Genomic DNA, 25,501 nt, shown 5'->3' with positions numbered 1-25,501 from the left:
CCCAGCTGAAAAATTGGATAATTTTTTAAACAAATTTTAATTCACTTATGAATTAAGACAGCAAATAAGATAGTGAAGATTTTAGAGTTTGTGATTTAGGGAAAACTAAGCCCTCAGGCATTTCGACCTGATTTTTCCCTAGTTGTGGAAAAGAGAGAGGCTGGCTCAGCACATTTGGCAAATTCACAAAGCTGAAGAGATAGGAATTGAGATCAAGCCCTTTCAAGATGCAGTGACCTCAGTGAATCTGCCTCACTTGGATGTAAGACTCCTCAGAACTGCACCCTAAAAGAAATAATTTCTGGACAATAGATCTTCAAAGGGATTATCTGTATTGAGATGATTAAGATCACTATTTTTCCAGACCTTTGGCCAAAACAAATAAATGTTCCCTCTAGATGAAGATAATATTATCCTAGAACTAAACAAATAAGATGACTGTAACACAGTCAAAAATAGACATGTACATGAGATAACAAGACAATAGAAATGAACAATAATTCACCAAAAGACAAACAAAACAGATCAAAGGAACTCCTTAAATTCAAGTTATGAGAAAGGCTTAAAATGACTATGTTTACAATGTTAAACACAATCATAAACAAAACAAGAGAAAACTGTAGAATTTTAATCACAACAAAGGGCTAAATAAAAATGGTGCCAAGAAAACTGGCTAGCCATATGCAGAAAGCTGAAACTGGATTCCTTTCTTACACCTTATACAAAAATTAACTCTAGATGGATTAAAGATTTAAACATGAGGCCTAACACCATAAAAAGAGTAGAAGAAAACCTAGGCAATACCATTAAGGACATAGGCATGGGCAAGAACTGCATGACTAAAACACCAAAAGCAATGGCAATAAAACGCAAAATAGACAAGTGGGATCGAATTAAACTAAAGAGCTTCTGCACAGCAAAAGAAACTATCAATAGAGTGAACCGGCAACCAAAAGAATGGGAAAAAAATTTTGCAATTTACCCATCTGACAAAAGGCTAATATCCAGAATCTGTGGAGAACTCAAACAAATTTACAAGAAAAAAAAAACCATTAAAAAGTGGGCAAAGGATATGAACAGACAATTTTCAAAAGAAGACATTTATACAGCCAACAAACATATGAGAAGAAGCTGATCATCACTGGTCATTAAAGAAATGCAAATCAAAACCGCATTGAGATACCACCTCATGCCAGTTAGATTGATGATCATTAAAAAATCAGGAGACAACAGATGCTGGAGAGGAGGTGGAGAAATAGGAAAGCTTTTACACTGTTGGTGGGAGTGCAAATTAATTGAACCATTGTGGAAGACAGTGTGGCGATTCCTCAAGGATCTAGAAATAGAAATATCATTTGACCCAGCAATCCCATCATTGGGTATATACCCAAAGGATTATAAATTGTTCTATTATAAAGACACATGCACACGTATGTTTATTGCAGCACTGTTCACAATAGCAAAGACTTGAAACCAACCCAAATGCCCATCAATGATAGACTGGATAAAGAAAATGTGGCACATATACACTATGGAATACTATGCAGCCATAAAAAAGGATGAGTTCATGTCCTTTGCAGGGACATGGATGAAACTGGAAACCATCATTCTCAGCAAACTGACACAAGAACAGAAAACCAAACACCGCATGTTCTCACTCATAAGTGGGTGCCGAACAATGAGAACACATGGACACAGGGAGGGGATCATCACACACCAGGGCCTGGGGGGTGGGGGGCTAGGGGAGGAATAGCAGGGTGTGGGGGTATTAGGTAGGGATAGCATTAGGGGAAATACCTAATGTAGATGACACGGCGATGGATGCAGCAAACCACCACCATGGCATGTGTATACCTATGTAACAAACCTGCACGATCTGCACATGTACCCCAGAACTTAAAGGATAATAAATAAATTAAAATTCAAAAATAAAAAAAAATAAATAGATTCAACAGCAAATTAGAAACAGCACAGAAAATTAGTTAACTAAAATGCAGGTATAAAAATAAAATTCCAAATGAATCACAGAGCAATAAGGGGATGGAAAATACAGAAAAAAGAGTAAAAGGAGTAGAAAATAAAGTGAGAACTAGCATTTGGGAAGTGGCATTCCAAAATGAGGGGGGAAACAGAATGTGATGAGGCAGTATTTAAAGAAGCAAGTAAATATTTTTCCAAACCAATAAATGGCAGTAATTCACAATGTTAATAATCTCTATGCACACTAAGAAGGAAGAAAAGGAAAATAAAAAGAAATACATTTTAAGTACATTATAGTAAAACTTCTTCTAAAAAAAAAACTATCTAAAACAGCCAAAAAGAAAACAAAGACAAGGAGAGTTTACTCTCAAAGCAGCAATAATTAAATTGACAACTGCCTTCTCAACAGCAACAATGAAAGTCAGAATAAAATGATATGCCTTAGTGCCAAGGGAAAAATAGTTGCTAACCTAAAATTCTATCTCCAGTAAAAATACCCTTCAGGAATAAAGGTGAAATAAATAGATTTTTTGAAAAACTTAAACTAGGAAAATTACTCATCTGCAGACCTACACTTAAAGAAATATTCAAGTTTGCTTTCCAAGTAGAAGAAAAATGATCCCAGATGAAAAACCAGAAAGGATGAGATCCAGAAAGAATAATTAGTAACATAAATGGAATATGTGTGAATAAATCTAAAGGAATTTTGCCTGATAAAAATATAATGATAATATATTTCACATCATACACATGGAAGTATAAGGCAGAAAAAGTATATATTACATTACACTTTGCTGAGGATGCACATTGTAATTTGTAGTTTAACAAAAGAATAGCAAGAGTGTAAAACTTCTAGAGTAACAGAGAGAAAAATGCAATTCAAATGGTGGCATGACGGTTGATTAAAAAAAACCCATAGAGGCCAGGCGTGGTGGCTTGCGCCTGTAATCCAGCACTTTGGGAGGCAGAGGCGGGTGGATCACGAGGTCAAGAGATCAAGACCATCCTGGCCAACATGGTGAAACCCCATCTCTACTAAAAATACAAAAATAATCTGGGCTTGGTGGTGGGCCCCTGTAATCCCAGCTACTTGGGAGGCTGAGGCAGGAGAATCCCTTGAACCCGGGAGGCAGAGGTTGCAGTGAGTTGGGATCGTGCCACTGCACTACAGCCTGGGCAACAGAGTGAGACTCTGTCTCAAAAACAAAAACAAAAACAAAAATAAACTACACACAATAGATAGGAAAAGTAGAAATCCCTTAGTAAGATAGATTAAATACAAATATACAAGTATTTACAGTAAATAAAAAAATACCAAATAATTGAAAGAGAAAGATTATCAGGCTGCATACAAATAAAATTCAGAGACTATTATTTGTGGGAAACATATATAAGAACACAGACACATCGAAAAGTGGAAATATAGAAACGGGACACGATGCAAACATTAACAGAAAAGAAATCTGCTGTAATACTACTACTAGTAATAAAATCAGATAAATAGAATTCAAGGGAAAATACCAGTTCAGAAATAAATAGAATGCTTCATAATGACAAAAGGCTCAACTGGACATAAAGTTATAAACATGATATAGTCAAAACTAATAGCAGCTTCAAAATATATTCTAAAAATAAAAGAACCACAAGAAGAAATAGAAATTTTATAATTATAGTAAGAGACACTAACACTTGTCATTATTCTGACTCAGAACTTTAGCTGTGGAAATGTAAAATGAAGTTACATTTTTAAAAAACAAATTAAATTTATTTGACAGTTACCAAAACTTGTGATTTCACAAGTCACATATTTTCTATAAAAGGGATACTAGCAGACCAGATTTTCTAACTCAAGCAACATCAATTGCCACAGATTATTTGTCCAGATGGAATATAGTTCATAGTACTGTATTCTGCTGGCATGATGGATCAGACAATTGGCTAACATAACTTTTAAATGACCTTTTTATAAGTATTTTAAAATAATTTTCTCTGTATACAAAATTATCAAAGATAATATACTTTTGGTATTATTTAGAACTGATTTTTTTTTTTTTGAGATGGAGTTTCGTTCTTGTTGCCTAGGCTGGCGTGCAATGGCGAAATATTGGCTCACCACAACTTCCGCCTCCCAGGTTCAAGCGATTATCCTGCCTCAGCCTCCCAACTAGCTGAGATTACAGGCATGCGCCACTACACTTGGGTAATTTTGTATTTTTAGTAGACACAGCATTTCTCTGTTGGTCAGGCTAGTCTCGAACTCCCAACCTCAGGTGATCTGCCTGCCTCAGCCTCCTAAAGTGCTGGGATTACAGGCATGAGCCACCATGCCCAGCCTATTTAAAACTGATTTTATCTTTTTTATCTTAGAAATAGATCATGAAGTAGGATTCTTATCATGGACAACTTTCAAGTTGATTACCAATTTTTAAATCAAATTTGGTCAACTAATCTAGTATAGGTCAGCAACATATAAATTCATCTTATAAACTCTCACAAGAATAAGTAAAAAATTTTGAGCTATAATATCACATATCTTAATTGAAGCAGATTACACTAAAAGTGGACATAAAAGAGAAAATCATAGGTAAGAAAAATGCATGAAAATTAGTTTACTGTAGAACAATGTAGTGTCAAATTCTAATCACATCAATTCCTAAACAATTTCTTCTAGTTAACATCAAGATTAACATGGACTTATAGATTTACAACAATAACAAAAGCCTCTTCAAAACAGAAACCTTCTTCTGGCAAATATCTTAGTTTTTGTACTTTGTACTTGCTTGGAAGACAACCTGAGGCCTCTTGACCTAGGAGAGAAAGCAGAGCTGGAAGCCAAGAGCAATGAGATTTCATTTTCTTGCTGTAGCACCTATTCCAAGTTCCAGGGCCAACAATTATACTTTTTGAAAAGCAAAAAAGATTAAAAATGTTCATTTTGGGGAAACTTTGTCCTAATTCAAGGCCCAAGGAAGAAATTACCAGTCATTCCAAATCTTAATAAATGTAATCATATTTGAGGGAAATTAGTAGATCCTTTTATTAATATTTTTTAAATTATTAGTGTCACAAATAAAACTCTGCAATGCAAATTGTAACTTAAAATTCAAGTCCTATGTACCTTTGGCCTACTAATCTTCTCTTAAATAACTTAATTCTTATAACTGTTAAGTAAACAAACGACAAACATTAAGGGTCTACTAAGGGCAGGCAGCATTAGCTAATACAGAGATATTATTTTGTAAAGTAATTTAATTGCAGAGATCAATGCAAAGACGTGTGATCTACTTAATCTACTTTTAAAAACATGTCCACAACCATAGTTCTAAACTCTCTTTTTCACAAACTGAAGAATCATGATGGTTGTTGCTACCTTGCCCTTAAGCTGTGAAGCTCTGAAGCAAACTATTTAGGAAAAGTAAATAGTGTGAATTTCAATCTCTCTGTCACTGCATATAGAATTTATCATCAAAGATTCATAAAAATAAATGAATCATAAACATGCTAACATTAAGTACACCAAATTGGACTATACATTTTAGTGAAAAAATCTGGAGTTACTTAGAAACTCATCTTGATAATACTAATGGCTATTTTTACTGTTGGTATCATTCCTTCCGAGAGAATAAAAATAATAGCAGGCCAAAAAAAAAAAAAAAAAAAGAATAATCCCAATATAAACTGTTCCAAACCAAAAAATTAGTCAAAATATTTTACTGTTCATTTTGTCCTTCCACAAAATCAAAGTCAGATATAGATAATACATAGTGGTAATAGTTTTCTGATGTCATATAACTATTCATACACTTTTTTTGTGAAAAGTGACTTAGTTTAAGAAATAAATTTCTTAGTGAAAGAACATGAAGAATGTGAAAAAATGGAATTTGAAGTCCACAAAAGTTGTGTTAATATCTCTTATAAATTCCTTCAAAAAAATCATTTACATCTGACTCTTCAGTGCTATGATTGTAACATATTCAAAATGTCATCACCACCTCTTGATATAAAACCCACTTCATTCTAGAAGGGGATTTGAGGTGCAGTGTTAATGCTAGTCTCAAATATAATGACACTCGGATTGTAGACACTTTAGCCATAAGGCTCCATAAATTATATTTGTTTTCTTGTTTTCATTAAGATTTTTAATATATGATAACTTTTTTAAGATTACATGATTTGCTAAATAAGCAGAGTAGATATAGAGAACATGTTCAACTGAAAGAATAATCTTTGTTTTCATTTATTTAGTATTTTTTTCAACAAGAACTAAATGCTAGATATTGCAGGCAGAAAATACAGCTGTGAACCAAATATAAAAGAATCCCTTGACTCAAGCTGTTCCAACCTGGGGTTGGTCCAAGGGCCACACCAGGCTCAGGATGGCTTTGAATGTAGTCCAACATAAATTTGTAAACTTTCTTAAAACATTATGAGATATGTTTGGTGATCTTTTTAGCTCATCAGGTATCATTAGTGTTGCTGTATTTTATGTGTGGCCAAAGACAATTCATCCTTCCAATGTGGCCCAGGGAAGCCAAAAGAGTAGACACCCCTGCCTGACTTCAGAGAGCATAGACCCCAGTGGAGGAAGAAAGATAAAGAAATAAAATATATACTAGGTGGTTATAAGCGCTTTCGAGGAAAAGTAGACAAGAGGGATTGGGTATATTAGGAAGAGGGCTGTAATAATTTCATAAATTTAAGCAGGGTGATCAGGCATGGCCTCACTGAGAAGTGATTATTTGAGTAAAGACCTGAAAAGGTAAAGAGAGCAAGCCACGTGGCTATTTAGGGGACAAATTTTCCATGCTACTGCAGTCCCTAAGGCAGTTGAATGCCTGACATGTTGGACAGCAAGAACACCAGGATGGTGGGAGAGAATGAGTGAGCTGGAAAACAATAAGAGATGCTATCAGATAGCTAAAGGGGAATTGCAAATGTTAACATTGTAGGCCTGGTTAAAGACCTAAAGACCTAGGCTTTTCCATTAAGATGGGAAGTTATTTCAGAGATTTGAGCAGATATGAAACAAACTCTGACTTTTTATCTGAATCAGAATCTCTCTTATTGCTCTGAATTACACCAATGAGCTACAAAGACACAAGCGAGGAGAACAGTTAGGAAAATTTTATCTAATTCAAGTAAGAGATGGTGACTCTGACTAGGATGGAGTAGTAGACATGCTTACAGTGGTTCAATTTTGCACATACTTTGAAGAAAACACTGAGAGATTGCTGCTAAATTGAATAGAGAATGTGGAAGAAGTAAAACATTGAAGTTTTGGGTGTAAGCCAATGGAAGATTGATGTTGCTATTAATTGAGATGTCAAAGACTAAGTGAAGATCATGAACTCAGTTTTGTACATGTTAAGTTTCTACATTAGACATTAAGTGTCTGAAAGTCAAAGGAATGTCTGGAGAAGAGGTGAAAATTCTGGAGTTATCAACATTTAGATGGTATTTAAAGCCAGTAGATGGATGAGATTATCAATAGTGTCAATAGAAATGGAAAAAGACAAGGTTCAGGATCCAGGTCCTGGAGTAATCAAGCATTAAGATGCCAGGATGATGAGGAGTGACTAATAATAAAGACTGAAAAGTGGCCAAATCCAAAGGAGGCAAATCAGGCAAGTGGGCTATCCTTATGCCAAATGAGGAAAGTGTCTCAAGAAAGAAGGGGAGATTCACTGTGTCTAGTGTTGCTGATAAAGTAAGCATGAATAAAGACTGAGAAGTGACCATTGTATTTAGCAATGTGGAAGATATTGCTAATGTTCACAAGAGCAGTTTAGATAAAGTTGACCTAAATTCATGTTCTCTCAAATCCACTCCAGTCAGGGTGAATTCAGGCTGAATGCCTGAATCCAGGAGCAGATGCAAGAGAAAATTTGGAGAGAAAAATACGAACAGATGTAGGCAATTTAAAAAATAAAGAAATGAACAAAACCTTGCCGTAAAGGAAAGATAAATGGGGTCATATCTTGGTAGAGTGATGGGGGGAGGGACGTGTTAATGGCTTTTTGTAAAAAAAAAAAAAAAAGAAAAGAAAAATGTAAGAACACATTTTAATGCTTTCAGTTATAATTTATTGGAGATGGACAGATTTATAATGTAGGAAAAAGAATGCAGAGGTTTTATCCTGGAATAGCAAGAGGGGATAAGATCTAGGACACAAGGGAAAAAGTTGACCTTTTCTAGGAACATGTACAGTTCATCACAGAAGAGGATAAAAGGCAATAAGAGCACTAAAAATAACAGCCAGTTTCACTTAATTTACAAATACATGTGACAGCAGAATTTAGGCAGTACCTTATTTGCCATTATGTATTCCTAGAAACCATAACTGACCAAAGACAAAATAAAATAAAATATAGATAGCAATACTATGCTATAAGCATAGAACCTGACACAGAGTAGGCCCTAAATTATTTGTTGAAAAATAGTAATTATTTATGAAATAGTTTAATACAGCTAAAATGTTTGGCCTTTATAATCATTTAAAAATAGCAAAAGAATACAACAGATTAGAGAGGTTACAGTTCTTTTGTATATAAGAAAATAGAAAATAGTAAATTATTTTGCATGTAAGTAAATAGAAACCTCAGAAGTTCAGTGGTTTTCCAGTGTCACAGGGTTTAGCAAAAGTTGAAACTGAAATCCAAGTGTTCTACTTTCTAGTTAAATACCTTTTCATGCAACCTATACAGCCTATACTTTCTGGCTTATAAAAACGATCTAATAGTCTATAAAGTATGCTCAGTGCATAAAAAGGCAAATTTATAGTATCATAAATATCAGAGTGGGGATCCTTGAATAATTAAATTCAGCATAATTATATGAATTCTAATAATCATTTCAAATTTAATTAATAATAATTAGTTTGCCTTACTAAAACTTAGAAGTAGTCATGAGAAATGCTTTCTATGGCCCATGTCTCTCAAATAAGTTTTCCAGAGAATTTTTAATATCAATGAACATAACAAGATGAAGAAGAGGGCTCAGGGTAAAAACAAAAGTATGTCATTAATGGAATCCTGGTGAATACCACTTATAAATTGTGTGGTGCTGAAGAAATTACCTAATCTCTCTGTGCCTTGGTTTTATTATCTGTAAAATGGGAATAATAATAATGGCCTCATTGGAATGTTTGGAATATTAATCAAGATGATACCTCTACCTAGATTAATGAATAAGCTGAATTTAGTAACCATTTTATCCCTTCTGATTCCCTTAAGTTAAGAAATTAATATGAATCCAAATTTCAGATAGCTGTCCTAGCTTCTCTGGTATGATTAGACAATAAATTATCTTTTATTTTATAATGAAAAAGTCTAGTAATTATTATCTAGACTAATAATTTTATAGTTGTGATTCAATACAGGATTACAAAATAGACAGCCCTGAGCTCCTATCTAACCTAAAGTATCGCCCCTTACACTCGGTTCAGGCTTACTTCAAGCCCTGAAGTCTGCATTGGCGGGTAGGGGTCTGGTGGTCTCTTTACTCTCACATCACCCACTCATAGCAACAGTTTCTGACCACTTCAGACTCAGGCCTGTGAAAAGAAACTTAGCAGGTGTGGGGAAAGACCACAGTGGCATGTGGCTGACCCTCTTGTCACCACTGTCTGGGATTTCTGGAATGGCAAATATACAAGAAATTACTCTTTTTTTCTTCTGGAGTGCATCTGTGACATTCTCAAAGTACCCTTCTGCCAGTTCTCTTCTTTGGAATCAACTCTCCAAATTCGTTGCTCATAATTCATCATCTTGGTACCTGGGCTTCTGCGAGTCTACTCACCTATGGGCTTAAGATAACCCTAAGCAAGCTTACCTTGTGAGGACCCCAGTTGCTCTTCAAACATTGCCAACCTTTGCCTTGACCTTGGAGAACCTTGTGGACTTGCCTGCCTTGCGACTCCTTCATCTGCTATAGAAGCAGGGGCATCCACAGCCACTGTGGCTGCTTTTAGTTCAGATTCTATATCCTTTAGTCTCTAGAGGAAACCTGTCAAGCTCTTTGAATGTTTTTCCTGAATCCCATCTCACTTGGCTAAAGTGAACAGGAATTGCTCCCATTTCTCATACATAAAGTGGTAGATTATGTCCAACAAACCAACAGCTCTCCAAAACAACTGTATTTCTCTTCTAACTTTTCCAAATCAACCTTTGTAGAGCCCAAATGTGCAGTCTGAGTTAAGACTAAACTTACTAATTGGACTATATTTTAGCATCTCCTGGAAATAAAGTCTTGTGCTTCACTTAGCTTCATCTCAAACAGACAGAGAGAATCAATCCCATTTTAATATCTGGGTGTTTAAATAAAACACTGAATGTCACAGTGGCAGTATTCAGAAATATTAGCTATTACAATTAATCTTATCTTTGTTATTGAACATTTAAGAAGCAACTAAGGAATTGCCCACAAGAAAAAAAAATTGAGAGGAACAAAACAAAATATTTAAGCATTAAGACAGTATGATATCATGAAAATTAAGGGGATAAGATTCATTTATCTATTTTTTGGAGAAGGGCAGTGTCAAATAAAATAAACCTAGTACAATTATTAATTGGTTATTGATGAGAGCAAACATTCTGAACAGGGAGTTAGAGGAAAAATGACCGTAGTATAGAAGACAAAGAAATTGAGACAGTTAGAGCCAACAACTTGGAGAGTAAGTTTATAGAAAAAGAAAAAATAATTTGGAAACTAAGGGGAAACAGAGTCAAGGGGCTGTTTTTGTTGTTAATTATACTTGTCAGCATTTTAATTTTAAGAAATATATTTGAACATCTTGCACAATAGCCAGCTTAGAGGAAAAGTAATTGAAGATACTAGAGACAGAGGGAAAAAATAATCAAAACAGGAGGTAAAAAGAACAGTTCAAGGATTTAGAGGTGAGTATTCATATACCAGAAGGACAATGCTTAAGACTGGAGAATGTAAGTAAATAAAGACAAGTATGGGTATAGATAAGTGTGTAGAAGTATGTAGGAAAATAATGAAGATTGAAGGACAACATACCTACCAGCCTAGAGAAGGAGTGGTTATGGAGAATTAAGAGCATGGGAATTTCAGGATGAAATAATTAATAGCATTGCTTAACAAAAAGAATTCAAGTAACACAGAGAATGTGAAAGGATCACTAGGTTTGTAAAACATTGGTGGCATATACAAGTGTACTGTATTTTAGGAAAACAAGGATGATAGAAGCTTGATTGTAAGAGTTAAAAAAGAAAAAGAAACAATGAGCAAAACAGGCCACAAGTGGATATCATTTCATTTGGCCAGAAGAAACAATAACTGGAAGAGAGAAATACACATTAAGAAAATAGGATGACTACAACAGGAGGTGAAATATGGAGTATCGTTCACTTTGACAGGGATAAAACAGTGAGCTGGTATTAGGTTTCACAATGAAGGAGCTCTTTTAGTTATAATCTCAGCACAAAAGGAAGGGATGTTGTTTGATGTAATCAAGGAATATGTGTGACTGGCCATTGTGGAAGTGGAAAATGTAAGGAAATGTAATTAAGAGCTTTTTAAAGATAAATCAAAAGGCCTTTAAAATTTGACAAAGATTGAGGAGAGTAAGGATTTTTAGTGCTCTCAATTTGTGTTAGTGTTCATTATTACCCAGTAAAATTGTACAGTTAAGGTTGGCTAAAGATGATGATAATATCTGTAATGATAATAACAGCAACAATAGCTACATTTAACACTTGTTGAGCATGTACTACCTGTGAGGCATTGAATTGATCATTTGACATGTTCCAACTCATTTGTTTCTCATAACGATCTTATGAGGTAATTTCTATCATTATTTGAAGTAAGCACTTTGACCAAGTTTATTGAGCTAGTAAGTAGCAAGTCCATTTATACCTAGGTAGTATGCATTCAGAATAAAAGTGCCTTCAGGGTAGAATCTATTACTCTCTATAAGATTTACCCAAATAGTTTGAATTTTAGAATGTCAAAAGATATATTCATATACATATATATATATTTCCTCCATAAGCAGATATATATATATATATCTTATATATCTCCTTCATAAGTAGCCTCTCTTAATTCCTCATCAAGATGTACACCAGCACATCCCAAATTATATATATTAAAAAAACCTGGTATTTAAAATGCTCAGGGTTTCTGAAGCACATACTAATACCTCCTTTCAATCACTCCTAAGGGTAGCTATCATTTACTCTTTTCAATTAAGGAAACAGAGTTTGAGAGAAATCAAGTGACTTTCCAATGGTCTCCCAGCTAACAGAAGAAGAAGCCCCAATTCAAATTCAGATCTTCTGACTCAAGTACAAAGCCTTGGCCATTGAGAACATTACCCATCCCTGACTGTTGTTTCTCTTCAATAGTCTTTACATTTCAATTGTCTTTTCTGGTTTTCTGGTCGCATTTCTATATCGAATCTCTATACTTCACCAGAAGGTTATCACTATCTGCTTTCTCTTAACATGAAAATGACCCAAATGACTCTTTTAGTGACATTTGTGGTAGATCAGTTGCACCAATAGTCCCAGTGTTTCATTTATCCTGTAGCCATACGCTTTGCCATGTAATTCTGTTCTGCTTTCCACTGTCTCTGGGTTTGGCCAAGGAATATTACCAAAAATGACTTAAGCAGAAGTTTAAAGAAGCATCTGCTTATTCCCATTCTGCTCTTACACTTCTCCCATGATCATGAGAACCAGCCGGGTCTAGCCTATTGCAGGATTAGACACATGGCATAGAGGTTAATGGCCCCAGTTGGCTCAGCCAATGCCATCCTGGGTCAGGTAATAGCCAGCTGACATAAAGCTCACATAGGCAACCTTCAGCTAGGCAGTCACATAAAAGTTAGCCCAACCAAGATCAGCCAATTCAAGATGAGCTGAATTCCACAAACCCGTATTTTTGTATGTTATTGAAGTTTTGTGCTATTATATAGCATTATTTAAGCAATGGATAACTAATGAATATATGCAATCCATCCAAAATCAAGATTATAGAATAATTTTTATTAATGATCTGGTCATCAGTTCACTCACAATTCTACAGATTATCCTACATAGTAATTCCTATCCTATGCCTACACTCCACAGGAACTATATAGAAATTCACTTTCATCCTACAGCCTTTCATCAAACAAATTTTTTATTATTATTAATTGCTACTTAATCTTTTAAAACAAAACAAACAAAAATCCCCACAGAGTCTCCTTTGTGCAAAGTAGAGACCCTAAGCCTAGCCTGAGAAGCAGAGCAGAATTTCAGTTTCCCAAATGTCTTTCAGCAAAGTTCTATCTATGCAACTCTACTGCTCCACATGGAATATCTCAGAATCTTTACCAACCTTTTCTCAAAAATACCTCTTTAATATCATTTTCCACATGAAACTTTTTGTAGTTAATCACATATCAACTTCATAATTCAAATACTTGCAGTACTTCTATAATCTTTCAGTACTATAATTATTTGGGCCCATTTATGTATTTTTTCAGAGCAACTCTATTCCCTAAACAGTCTGAGAGCCAAACTGTTTTCCCCATCCCCTTTACAAATATACGTAACTATTTAATAATGCACAGTGTACCCTCAATATATGCTAATTAAGGTGATGAAAAGAAATTTTAAACTTTTACATATGACATTTTGCAATAGGAAGCACACTCCCTTTACCTCTCCTCTAAATATTCTTAACAAATATATTAGTAACTGACAAGTATTCCCCCTCTTCTCAAAAATGTCTAGGATTGCTAATTTTGTCAATATTCCTAAATTATTCTAATTATTCTAATGATTATTCACATACATATATACAAATGATCATCTTTTAGCATTCTAGATAAAAGAAATGCAAGTAATTCTACATTTAATGTTTTATACATTAATTAGTTTTTACTTGTCTCATTTTCTTTAATCATCACAAGCTACCCTATGAGGTGTTAGTATAAACCACATTTTGTAGCATGGAAATCAGAAATTCTGACTCAAACTAGTGATGTGTAGCTGGATCACAGTACAAACCAAGTGATCTTCCTATTTCAAGTTTATTATTCTTTCTACATCAAAATGCACATATATTTAGTTCCACATTTACTTTAAAAGCCATTTTTATGGGCCTAGTACTTTGGTGGTTTCAAAGGTTTTGCATTATTGAGATCTGCTTCTGTTCTCAAGGAGCTTATACTTTAGGTTGGGGAACAGGCACATAAACAGATAATTTAATTAAAATATGATAAATGATAAGAGTAAGGAACACAGACAAATATACTTAGGGTTCAGAAAAGAGTACCTGGAAGAGTTAAACTTTTGGCTAGGATGGGAAATTAACCAGACAAAGATATTGAGGAAGAACATTATAAGTAGTGAGATGAACATGCATGAAGCAAAAAGAATGGAGTTTGCTGGGCCACTGCAAACAGTGTCGTATTATTCAAGCATATGATGTGATATATTTACAAAACTAGAAATGTTAGGAGATGGAGCAAAGAAGTTCAGAGTTGGGTGCCCCAAAACCAGAAGAGTAGAGAGATTTGAGAATTATTTAAGAGGTAAAAACATATGGCCCACTGAAGACTGAATTCAGAGATGAGGAAGAAAGCACCATCTATGACTCTTAAGGTGTCTAGATAAGGAGTTAGAGCACATGTAGGTTGTGAGTTGGAGGCAGATGATGACTGAGTTTGGAGCATGTTGAATCTGAGGTTCTGTGGAACATTAAAATGGATCTGTGCATTAATAAGGTAGAAAACTGAGGAGAGAGCTTAGAAACATCAGGCCTGGAGATGCAGAATTATGTAAAATTACCATAACTCTTTAAACACAAATATACCCAAAAACATAATGAAAAACTAAACAATATGGCTATAAAATAATTTACATGGTTAGGATTGTTAAAAATTATTGTTGCATTCTTTTATAAGGAAATAATAGAATAGAAAGTGATTAAAGTAAAACTCCAATCACCAAGACCTAAAAGCACTGAATAGGCAATTTAGGACACCTATGTCATAAGTTTCTCTCTCTTTTCAATTGTATCCTGTGTTTGCTGAAATAATTTTCATTTTTCTGTTTCTCCAGTGGTTTTCAATTTTACATGCTTTATTTTTGCCTCAAAATTCAAATTTATAGTAGTCATTTTCTCCTTCCAGCTAAATGTCAAATGCAATGCCACCAAGCAGTGGCACATTATTGTAAAAATATTCACAAAGATTCAAAGATAGCAATTAATGAAGAATATTCCCCTATTAGTTGTAGAAAACTTATGGCCCTAAAGATACAGACTAGGTTATTAAACACTTGTTTTTTAAAAAATAAGAGGATTATCACCAAGGACCTGTGGATTTCTAGGGGTACGCTGATATTTATAATATCAACATACAAATTGATATTGAAAAAGAAATCCTCAAAGTATTTTTTTTTTCAGGCAGAGTCTGGCTCTGTTGCCCAGGCTAGAGTGCAGTGGCACAATGGTTCTGTTGCCCAGGCTGGAGCGCAGTGCTGCAATCTTGGCTCACTGCAACCTCTGCCTCCCGGGTTCAAGCAGTTCTCCTGCCTCAGCCTCTCGAATAGCTGGGATTACAGGTGTTCACTGCCATGCCTGGCTAATTTTGGTATTTTAGTAGAGACAAGGTTTCACCATGTTAGAGACTGGTCTTGAACTCCTGACCTCAGGTGATCTACCTATCTTGGTCTCCCAAAGTGCTGGGATTACAGGCATGAGCCACCATGCCCAGCCCCTCAAACTATTTTTAAAATAGATTGGAAGTATAGCCATCTAAATGTATAGGTTCATAATCCCTAATCTATAATTCCAAAATCCATACACTCTGAAATTGATATTTTATTTGTGAATATATAATGAACTTGAAGGGTGGGAAAACCAGACCTATACTTATCATGAGACTGTTTACAGTCTTTATTTTTTCCATGCAGTAGGAATATTCATAAAATTCTCTTTAGAAAAATTTCAGAAACATTGGGAAATATGGGTGCTGCCCATAGTCCTTCAGGAGGAGTGTTCTATAATATACTACTAATACTACTACACACACACACACACAGACACACACACACACACACACATGGTGTTGGGGAGAGAGGAAAAACAGAGAGAGCAAGAGAGAAAAAGAGAGAGAAAATCAGAAAACTTCTGCGCTCCAAAACACAACTGGCCCAAAGAGGTTTAGATAAAAGGCTGGGCAGGGTATTTAAAAATTAAAATTTAACATTTTAAAAGGGCACCATAATTTAGATACTCTATACAATAGAATAGCCAGAAATAAAACATTTTCAATCTCGTACCTTTATGAAGAGATTTACCTCCACAATACAGTTATATATAAAAATAGTTTTCGGTTTTCTCCTTTTTTGCCTAAAGTATCTGGTTCTAGTGCTTTATTTTTACAACATTTTTAAATAAAATAGTCACCTATTATTTTACAGAAGAAACATTTAAAAAACCCAAATTACTTTTAGTAAGGTAAGCATTTGGTAAGATTAGGATTTAAACTGAAGACTTCAAGCTAGAGTAAAATATAGAAAGACAAATATACAAGGGATACATTCAGAGTCTTACACATAGAGTCAACTTCTAAGAAGGGCGAGGATCGGGGAAATGGGAACATACTGCAGCATCTATGCAAGTCAATGAGAAACTTCAGTTGACTGCTGTCCCAGTACACACTGAAGGTATATTAAACTTGTCTTCAAATATAATAAAATCCCAGTGTAAGCTAATGAAACACTGTATCCAGAAGAAGAAATGATTGCCCCATTTTCCGCTTGTCATAGTAGATGAGGAAGAGTATGACTGGTTCTGGGACCACTTTAACAAGAGAATTAACCAACTTAAATAATCCTCCAAGAGAGTGAGCATAGTGGTGATAGTTCTAAAAATCACCTTATAAAGAGCAATTGCAAAGACTAAAATGTCTTCCTGAAAAAATACAATATTTGGTATAGTTATCATAGCTGCCTTTTGAAATGAGTCAAAACATTTTGTGTGATGGCACAAACCAGGGTACTATGAAGTGAGAGTTATTGAAAACATTATATATTTCAATATTTATATTGAATATTGAAATTCAATTTAATATTGAAGATAAACTTACTGTAAATGAAAAGGACTGGAATGGCAGTTATTCACATAGGGTTATGAAATTACCTAATCAGGATTCGACAGGGGGTTCTTAGTAATCCTTTCCATTTTGAGAATCATAAATACCTCTGTGAGTTAATAGTACAGCTAGCTTTAGCATTTTATCGACTTTGAATATATAGTTTTCAGTATTTATAAAAATATCTTTGCTCCAAGCCATAAATTTGTGGAGAGAATTCAACTCTTCAACATTTGGTATACTGTCTTTTAAGGAGAGGGCCAATCAACCTTATATTTAAAAGAAAATTATAGTCTAATGGGAGTGAATATCAAAAATCTCATTCATTTTTATGTCTTTTCTCATACCTAAAATATTTTATGTTTTTTCTCATATCTAAAATAGGCAGAATTATGCTTTTCTTAAATAAGTAAATTGACTCTCATCATTAACTTTATAAATAAATAGGCTGGCAGTCCTTAACATTTTTTAGTTTTTTTTTTTCAGTTAAATACAAAGATTGACAGAAATGTATTTAATAAATAGCTAATCTAACAATGTCACATTTATGAGAAGAAAGCTTAAATTTTTCCCTTTCATCAATCTCTAAAATGTTTTTAAAATAAAAAGAAACCAGACAAAGGATTTTTTCAGGGGAGAGGATAATAGATTAGCACTTCCAAGAATTTTAAAGCAGATATTAGATATTTTAAAAAGTAAATAAATAAAACAATAGTTGAACATGAGACTTCCAAAATACTGTCATTTTCAAAGACAGATCACACAACTGAAAATGTAAAATACGTATTTCCAAATGTCATCATTGTGTTTAAAAGGTAAGAAAGATAAAACTATCTCCACATTCTGGTCATTAAAAGTTGATCAACAAGTGGTTTTCCACCTCGCTAAAACATACCAATCAATTTTTAAGAAAGACCAGATAAGAATTCTTGCTTCTCATACAAACCCCCAACCACCATCAATAGTCCATGATTTTGTTTGAAGCAAGGTTTCAAGTGAACTAATTATCTATTCCTAATTTGTTCTCACCAAAATGCACGTATCACTTATGTTAAGTGGAAAAGTAACATTAGGAATGGGAGTAAAGTGAAATTTATTTAAATCTTATTAAACTTTCAATTACAATAGGAGAAACTATGGCTACCAGGAAGCATACCTGTGGCAGGGCTGAATTGAGCTGTCTCTGGAGTGAGTCTCGGTCATAGATGACATCCTGAAGTCTTTGCTGGGCAAGTGAGAGGCTTTCTTGGGTCTCCCGAAGGGTGTCTAGAAGACGATCCCTTTCATCTAGCATATTCACCATCAGCTGCTCAAAATGGGAGTCTGAGTCCGAGCCACTGCTTTGGGACCCCCTTTGGCTCATTGGGGTGTCCTCGTTAATCGTGGGCATCACTTCACACATCATTGCTTAAAGAAAGTAAGGGGGAAGGAGTCTTAGTAAAGAAATGATTTCCAATAGTGTCATTTGGACATCAATTCACTAAACATTTGCAGCTCATTAGCATAACTGTCTCTATTTCCCCTACCTGTGGCCCCAACTCCAACCAAGCAAAATGTTTTGACCTCAATGAAATATAATCCATTTGCTTCCTTCAGCCTAAGTGCTTTCTCTTTCCATGACACCACATTTGCCCCATCTCCCATATGCAACTTGGTTTCACCTGTTTCTCAAAGTTTTTATTTATGATTTATCCCACCTAATTCAATTTACATAAACATGTTATTTTAATTATTATTTAATCATCTTTCTTATCTGCAAGTTTATAACTCTCTTACAGTGAATATTTTTATGTTACCTTTATTTGTTATTATGTATATTGGTAATGGCAAGCAATACCATTGGGTAGGAAGTAAATGACTTTTGAATGACTTAGGTAATTCAACGAATTAATGTTTACTCTTTCTTGTAGAAAATCTACAAATAATTGAGTATTCATTTTATATAATAATCAGCTTTTACTTTGTTTTTTAATCAACAGATTTTTTTTCCAAACTGACTAGTTTTAAGCTTTTTGACATTACATTTTCCATTTTATTACTTTTACATGCTCTCTCCCTGAATTCCTACGTGGCCTACACAGAGTAGATAAGTAATATTGACTGAATTACACAAAAGCCTTATGAAATAGACTGAGGTACATAAATTTGTTTAGGGTATTACACTCATCATTACACTTAATATTCCTTTTTTTTCCTGTTAGCTGCATGGTCTGGTTTTCATCCAAACTAGCACCCTTTCAAATATTCCACAAAACAGATGTCATAAATTATATTAGCTAATGTAGTAACATCACATCTCAGCTGCTAATCACAGGTTCCCAGTCATAAAATAAATGAACTCTTCAGAATATTTTTAAATTTGATTTAAAATAGAAAAAACACACATAGGTGCGTGATTGAACAATTATGTGGCATCTTAAAAATCAGAAATCATCTCATTTTCTCTTTCGTCCTCTAGCTTATGTTTCAAAGAAAAGTCAAACTCATCTCAATTTTGGTTGTTGTATTACAGCCAGCAGCTATTAATTAGACGGCTTGGTTTTGCAAAAGGCAGATGTAAAGAAAGGCAGGTTTGGCTGTTGATCCTTAAGCATTCTTTAGTTTTCATAATGTAAGGTCAATTAATTTTTCTGTCTACACATTCCTGTCCTTGGAGAAGATATTTCTGGTGATATTTTCAGATAGAATGTCAAGACTTAATAGCTCAATAGTTAATTACTTTTTATATGGGTCTTCATATAAATTGGGATATTGAGGAGCAAAATTCAATTATCTGTGAATGATCTGGTCAGGGACTCCTGAAAACCAAAAGAAACTTTTAAAAAGTATGTAAGCAAAGCATTTTGTGACTGATAACCTATATTAAAAAAATTAAGGGGGCTGAGTGTTGTGGCTCACACCTGTAATCCTAGCACTTTGGGAGGCTGAGGCGGGTGGATCACCTGAGGTTAGGAGTTTGAGACCAGCCTGACCAACAAAGTGAAATCCTGTCTCTACTAAAAATACAAAAAGTACCCAGGCATGGCAGCAGGTGCCTGTAGTCCCAGCTACTCAGGAGGCTGAGAGAAGAGAACTGCTGGAACCCAGGAGGTAGAGGTTGCAGCAAGCTGAGATCACACCACCGCACTCCAGCCTGGACAATAGAGCAAGATTTCGTCACAAAAAAAAAAAAAAAAAAAGTAAGGGGTCAGTGAATATTAGGAAAATTTAAAATACTTTGAATTTTTGCTCATTGCTCAAAACACTGAGCTACCTGAAGGCAGGAATTTAATTTGTTCAATTTTGTATGTATGCTAAAATAAATAAGAGTAGACACATGAAATGCATATAAGCACACACCCCCAGATACCTACACTTGCTACTGTTATACACTTAATGGATAAAACTATTTCTTGCATTTATCTCAATTTGATTTTCAAAGACTATCACAAAGATAGAAAACACAGACTCTTTTTAACTGCTTCAAATTTTCTTTACATTAATTGAAAAGTAATTGGACAACAACAAAAAGTGTTTCAACACATTTGATTATTTAAAATGATTAGTTTGCAGGCCATGCATGAAATCTCACATTGAGCAGCTATGTCATTCTAAGAAATCATTACCAGGAGCCAATGTGTTTACTTTTGATATTTAAGGTTAAAACAAAATACTGGGAGTGCAAATCATAGCATTGTGACAATTTGTGCCAAAACACTCATTCTTAAATCTGTATTTTAAATTATGTCCTTCCTCAACAAATGTTGTTAATCTTTTTCTACCCTGAATGACTTAGAACAACTTTAAATTCCAAAGCAAAGCATAATGGCAGTGATTACCCCCGCACAATTTTCACCTGAATATAATATCCTAACAACCCCTTATTGTTACCATGGGATATTAAGCATTCACAAACTTTAGGCTCTTAAATCAACATTAAAGGTGATCTTTGATTTAGTCAGTCAGAAGGTGCTATGATGAAAAGTGGCTTAGGGACTTAGAAAGTCTATTAAACTACACTCAAAAGAACTTGATTTGATTCCACTCCTAAGGTGCGTGAACCAGGACAAGTTACATGTCAAAACTTTAGTTATCTCTTCCATGAAAGAAAGCCAATAATCTATGCTTAGGAAAAAAAAATGATCTAATAGGTTACCTGACTGAGAACACACATGAAAACATATAAAGGGAAATTATAAATTTAAGTATTTCTATTATAAAATGATCAACATTAATCTTTGTAGAAACAATATTTTACCTTTATGACTCATACTGCCTAAAGGTTTGAGTAGATACTTTCGAACTCTTCAAATCCAATTTATAAAAATCAAATTATTCAAAAGTTACTTAGGAAATAAGATGAATATATGCTGCTTTTTCTTTACAGTCAACCCAAATGAGTAAATCCAGTCTTCTTATCAAAATTAGAAAAGAGTCTAAAAAAAAAAATGGCCACTTTCATGAACTACTTGGTTTCTTTCATTATAACTCAGGTTCTAACATAAATTACAAAATATTTGAACAATCCTTAAAATGCAGTATAAAATTTCTTAAATGCACATTTTAAGTATTAAAAGCAATTAAAGATATATATTCAATTTAAGAGTTAAACACCCTTTTAAAGAATGGATGATATCTGAAGCAACTTGCACAGTTCAGAAGGCTATGGTCATTCAGTGTCTACCGCATCTCACCCAGATAGATCACTTTTAACTTTTATAATCAGTTTTAATACTAAAAACTGCATTCATCACATAATTTCCAAAAAGCCAGAAAGGGTAGCCTAACAATTTGCTTTGATATTTGCCTTTTCATCATTCCCTCCTCAAAATCAGTTTGATATATAAATCATGTTATCTTCATCTAGGTATTGACGCTTTCTTTATTAAATTATGGAAGGTTTTGAAGCCTAGTTAGAGACATTGTTAATTTTGTTGAAAAAGGAAAAAAGTAATAATAAACCTGATTGGCTTAATTATCCCAGTGCTTAAATTTAGCTGGAAGAATTTTATATCAGGAAAACGGACTCCTTTATTCTTAGCACATAACCTTGACTGTCTTTTAAATTTCTCAGATTTCAAAATAAAAGTTTGAATGCCCACTGGAGTCCTCACTCAAGGGCTTTCAAGATCCCATGTGTTCCTTAGTAATATATGCCATCCAAGCAGTACCTCTTCAGATATAAGAGTGCTACAAAAAGCTCTTTTTTTTCCTGTCAACACATGACTTTAATCGTATCACTAGGATTTGGGCCCTACTAGAGGTTAGAATGTTATTATTCTCTATAGTGAGTTTCTTCTAAAAAAATTTAGTCTTAAGAACCATCCCAGCTCCACCTCAGTTAACCTACAAGGAGTAATTCAGTGAGAGAAATCCTAGCCATTGTCTGATTACATTACATGAATATTCCCCCTCCTATTTAACTCTTTGAAAGCCTCTGTCCTCAGGAAATATGATTATCACCTTTAATGGACGCATTTTACACTTTCTTTACCTAGTGCCTTTACAGACCGCTGAAGAGCCAGCTCACCCCACACTACTGGACAGTTATCTCTCAGCCACACCCCCCGCCACCTTGAAGAAGTTGACTTCATCATTTCCACACTGAAATTGTTCATCCTGCCCAACAGGACACAGCCAAGAAGGCAGGAGGCAGAGAGATAGGAGATGGAGAGGATGAGGTGAAAGCAAAAGGTACCTAAGAGTAATCAACAAGGAAGAATTTGCATCTCATCTTCCCTGGGGGCGGGGTGGGGCTGGGGAGGTGGTCAAAAAATACAGCGAAAGGAGACAGTGAAACTCAAAGACAGCTTCTGTACCTAATGTCTGTGATTTCAGGTCCTTGCTTCTTCAATTGATCAGTGACAACGGCAGTCTCCGGCTTGAGGAGAAGGGAGGCTCACACCCAGCACTCCTGGACCATTTCCCTAGCAACGGGAGGAGAAAGGCAGCTCAGACACACGCGTGCCCCGGCGCCCTCCCGGAACGTGCCCCGGCCCGGTGGCGTGGCAGGAGCTCGGCATCTTCCCGTGGCTCCGTCAGCAGCCAAAAGGAGAAGCGTCCATCGGAAAAATGGCATATTACAAATTTTGCTTTGGGAAGCAGAGCCCGGTTCAGACCATTGTCAAAGGAGGAGAGGGGGAGGCGGCTCTTAAAGCAGCCGCGGCCGCTTTGCCAGATCAGCCGCAGCTCCCCGCGTGCAGCTGGAGCTCAGGGGCGGGGACCGGGGACCGGGTTTGACTTTCAGAAACTTAACCAAGTGGCGCCGCTCCCTCTCCGCGCCAGGGCCACCCGGGGTGTGTGGGGCGTCCCTCCCGAGGAGAGCTTGGGGAAAAGGCGTGAGAAGTATTTGGGAGGGAAGTTCTCCACCCAGGCCCGGCTCCTGGAGCCCCTCTAGAGTTTAAGGCTAACCTGAGAGTTGGAAACCTGAGGGGAAAACGAGTCCCTAGGGATGCGAAAAAAAAAAAAGCAGGACAGGTCTCCTCCTGGCCCCCAGCCTGTTTCGGTCTCGCGTGGCTCATTTCACTTAAAGGAGGCGCTTCTTCTCCGGAAAGGCAAGCAGCAGCCCCCCACACACCCATTTTCCCCCGCCCAGCCTTTCTGCAAGCCTCCTCGCTTGCTTCCGTTGGCCGGGAGAACCAACCTGCTGGGAGCCGGTGAGGACGCTACGGCATCTTCTCTCCTCACGCGCCTCGTGCGGTGGCTGCTACTCCTCCTCCTCCGTCTCCTCCCCTCCTCCTCCTTGGCAGCCGCCACCTCCTCTTCCTCTGGAACAAGGGCTTCCCCTGGAAGCTGCTGCAGTGGTTTCCACCGTCCCTTAAATAAATTCTGAAGTAATCACGTCTTTGCTCTCCTCCTCACGCACACGCGCCCGCGGATACACTCGTCTCCCTCAGAGCCGCTCCCGGGCCGCCGAGGCTCGCGCGGCTCCCAGTGCCCCCTGCGAAGGCGAGGGCCAGGGACGGGCAAAGTGGGAAGGAAGGGGGTACACGCTCCGCCGCCCGGGCTTCCTTCACACAATGGGCTCTACAGCCTCCGCGCTCGTGTCAGCCCGCGCCAGGTGGGGACGGGAACGGACTTGGGCACCTTTTGGCTCCCGGGTCTTCTGTGCTCGTCGTTTCTTTAAGCAGCTTTCTTCCCACTGGGCCAGGGCACGGTAGTCATGGTTGTAGGGACCTGAGCCAATCTAGGGTGTGGCGGCATCTGTCATTTCTCGTTACCTCTCCAGTTCTTCTCCATTCATACTGTTTTGGTGATGAGAATTGTGTGTTAAGTATTCCCTGCCCGAGTAAATTTTAGCTTTGAGCAGAGTCTGGTCTCTCCATCGCGTTCCAGTCCCCCCTATATCTCCACCTCCCTTTACCTACTCTCTTTTCTTTCCGCTGCTGCTGTCCATTCATGCAGACCCATCAGGGACCGAGGAAGCAGGAGACAAAATCAGTACCTACTCTGAGCAGAAGGGGAATGTTTCTGTGAGGGAGAGTCACGAATCCTGGGTTTGGTGAAGAGGACATGCATGAAGGAATTGGGGGAAGGTTTAAACGCAGAGTATAATTTGGGGGTTAGTGCAAATATTCTCAGAGTGTGCTACAAGAAATCCAAAAGCTATGTTTTGCTTTTGTGTAAAGTCAAGAGTCCAAAGTTAACAAAGAACTAATATGTAAATACCTGTTCTCTTAAATTTAAGTACATTCTCCAAGAAACAATCTTTGTTTCTGGGGGAAGTATTTAATTCAGTTAGTGACTTCACAGTGGAAAGTGGGATCAAGCTCATGTATCTACCGCCTTCTATTCTAGACTGTTACTTAAATTCTGCAACACAACATCATCCTACAAGATGTATAAAAATAATATGAAAATTCATTATATGTCAACTGGAGCACTATTTCTCAAACATGATGCGCATACAGACCATCCATGGGTCTTGTTAAGTTATAGATACTGATTCACTAGGATGAGGGTGAAACCTGAAATTCTACCCTTCTAATGATTCCCAGATGGTACTATACTTTGAGGAGGAAGGACCTAGACCACCCAATCAACCCACAATTTGATGGGCTTAATTACCCTTAACTACAGAAAACTCCTCACCTCACAGGATAGCCTAGTCTATTTTCAAACAAACTTCGTGTTGTAATAACTTCAACATATTAATCAGATATCGGTACTCATAACTTTTACTCTCTAGAATTCTACACAAAACATAAAAATTCCTTATATATGAGAGAGATTCTTATTTTTAAAGATAGCTATTACATCTATTTGTACAAGAATTCCTTCCTTATTAAACTTTGGTTTGAATTTCCTTGGCAATCAACGTTTGTTAAGTACAAGCTCAGATGTTCTTACTGTTTCCAAGAAGAGTTTTGATTGCCTTGAGTCCCATTCATATATCAAATACAAGTTTTAATTGTAAGTAATCCCCAC

The 25,501-nt window shown here is 36.1% G+C and overlaps 1 protein-coding gene across 17 annotated transcripts in view; it reads right to left on the bottom strand.

The window, feature by feature from the left end:
- Positions 1-23,901, bottom strand: part of PPFIA2 (PTPRF interacting protein alpha 2) — a 495,144-nt gene extending 471,243 nt beyond the window's left edge. For 12 of the 17 annotated variants that reach the window (XM_012442054.3, XM_064376925.1, XM_012442056.3 and 9 more), the window contains exons 1-3: positions 23,718-23,900; positions 22,894-23,001; positions 18,252-18,502 (exon numbers count right to left, since the gene is read on the bottom strand). In XM_012442054.3, coding sequence (XP_012297477.1) covers positions 18,252-18,500 — 249 coding nt within the window. In that variant the 5' untranslated portion in view covers positions 18,501-18,502; positions 22,894-23,001; positions 23,718-23,900. Of the gene's footprint in view, positions 1-18,251; positions 18,503-22,893; positions 23,150-23,717 lie in introns of those variants that run through there. The other 5 variants (XM_012442066.3, XM_012442069.3, XM_064376927.1 and 2 more) reach the window with 4 other exon arrangements.
- Positions 23,902-25,501: the final 1,600 nt, after the last annotated feature.

This window comes from Aotus nancymaae, unplaced genomic scaffold (genome assembly GCF_030222135.1).
Source record: "Aotus nancymaae isolate 86718 unplaced genomic scaffold, 86718_ANA_hifiasm-v0.15.2.pri h1tg000016l, whole genome shotgun sequence".
NCBI classification, from domain to species: domain Eukaryota; kingdom Metazoa; phylum Chordata; class Mammalia; order Primates; family Aotidae; genus Aotus; species Aotus nancymaae.
The sequence above is the reverse complement of the archived record's forward strand: the minus strand, read 5'-3'. Positions and strand labels throughout refer to the sequence as shown.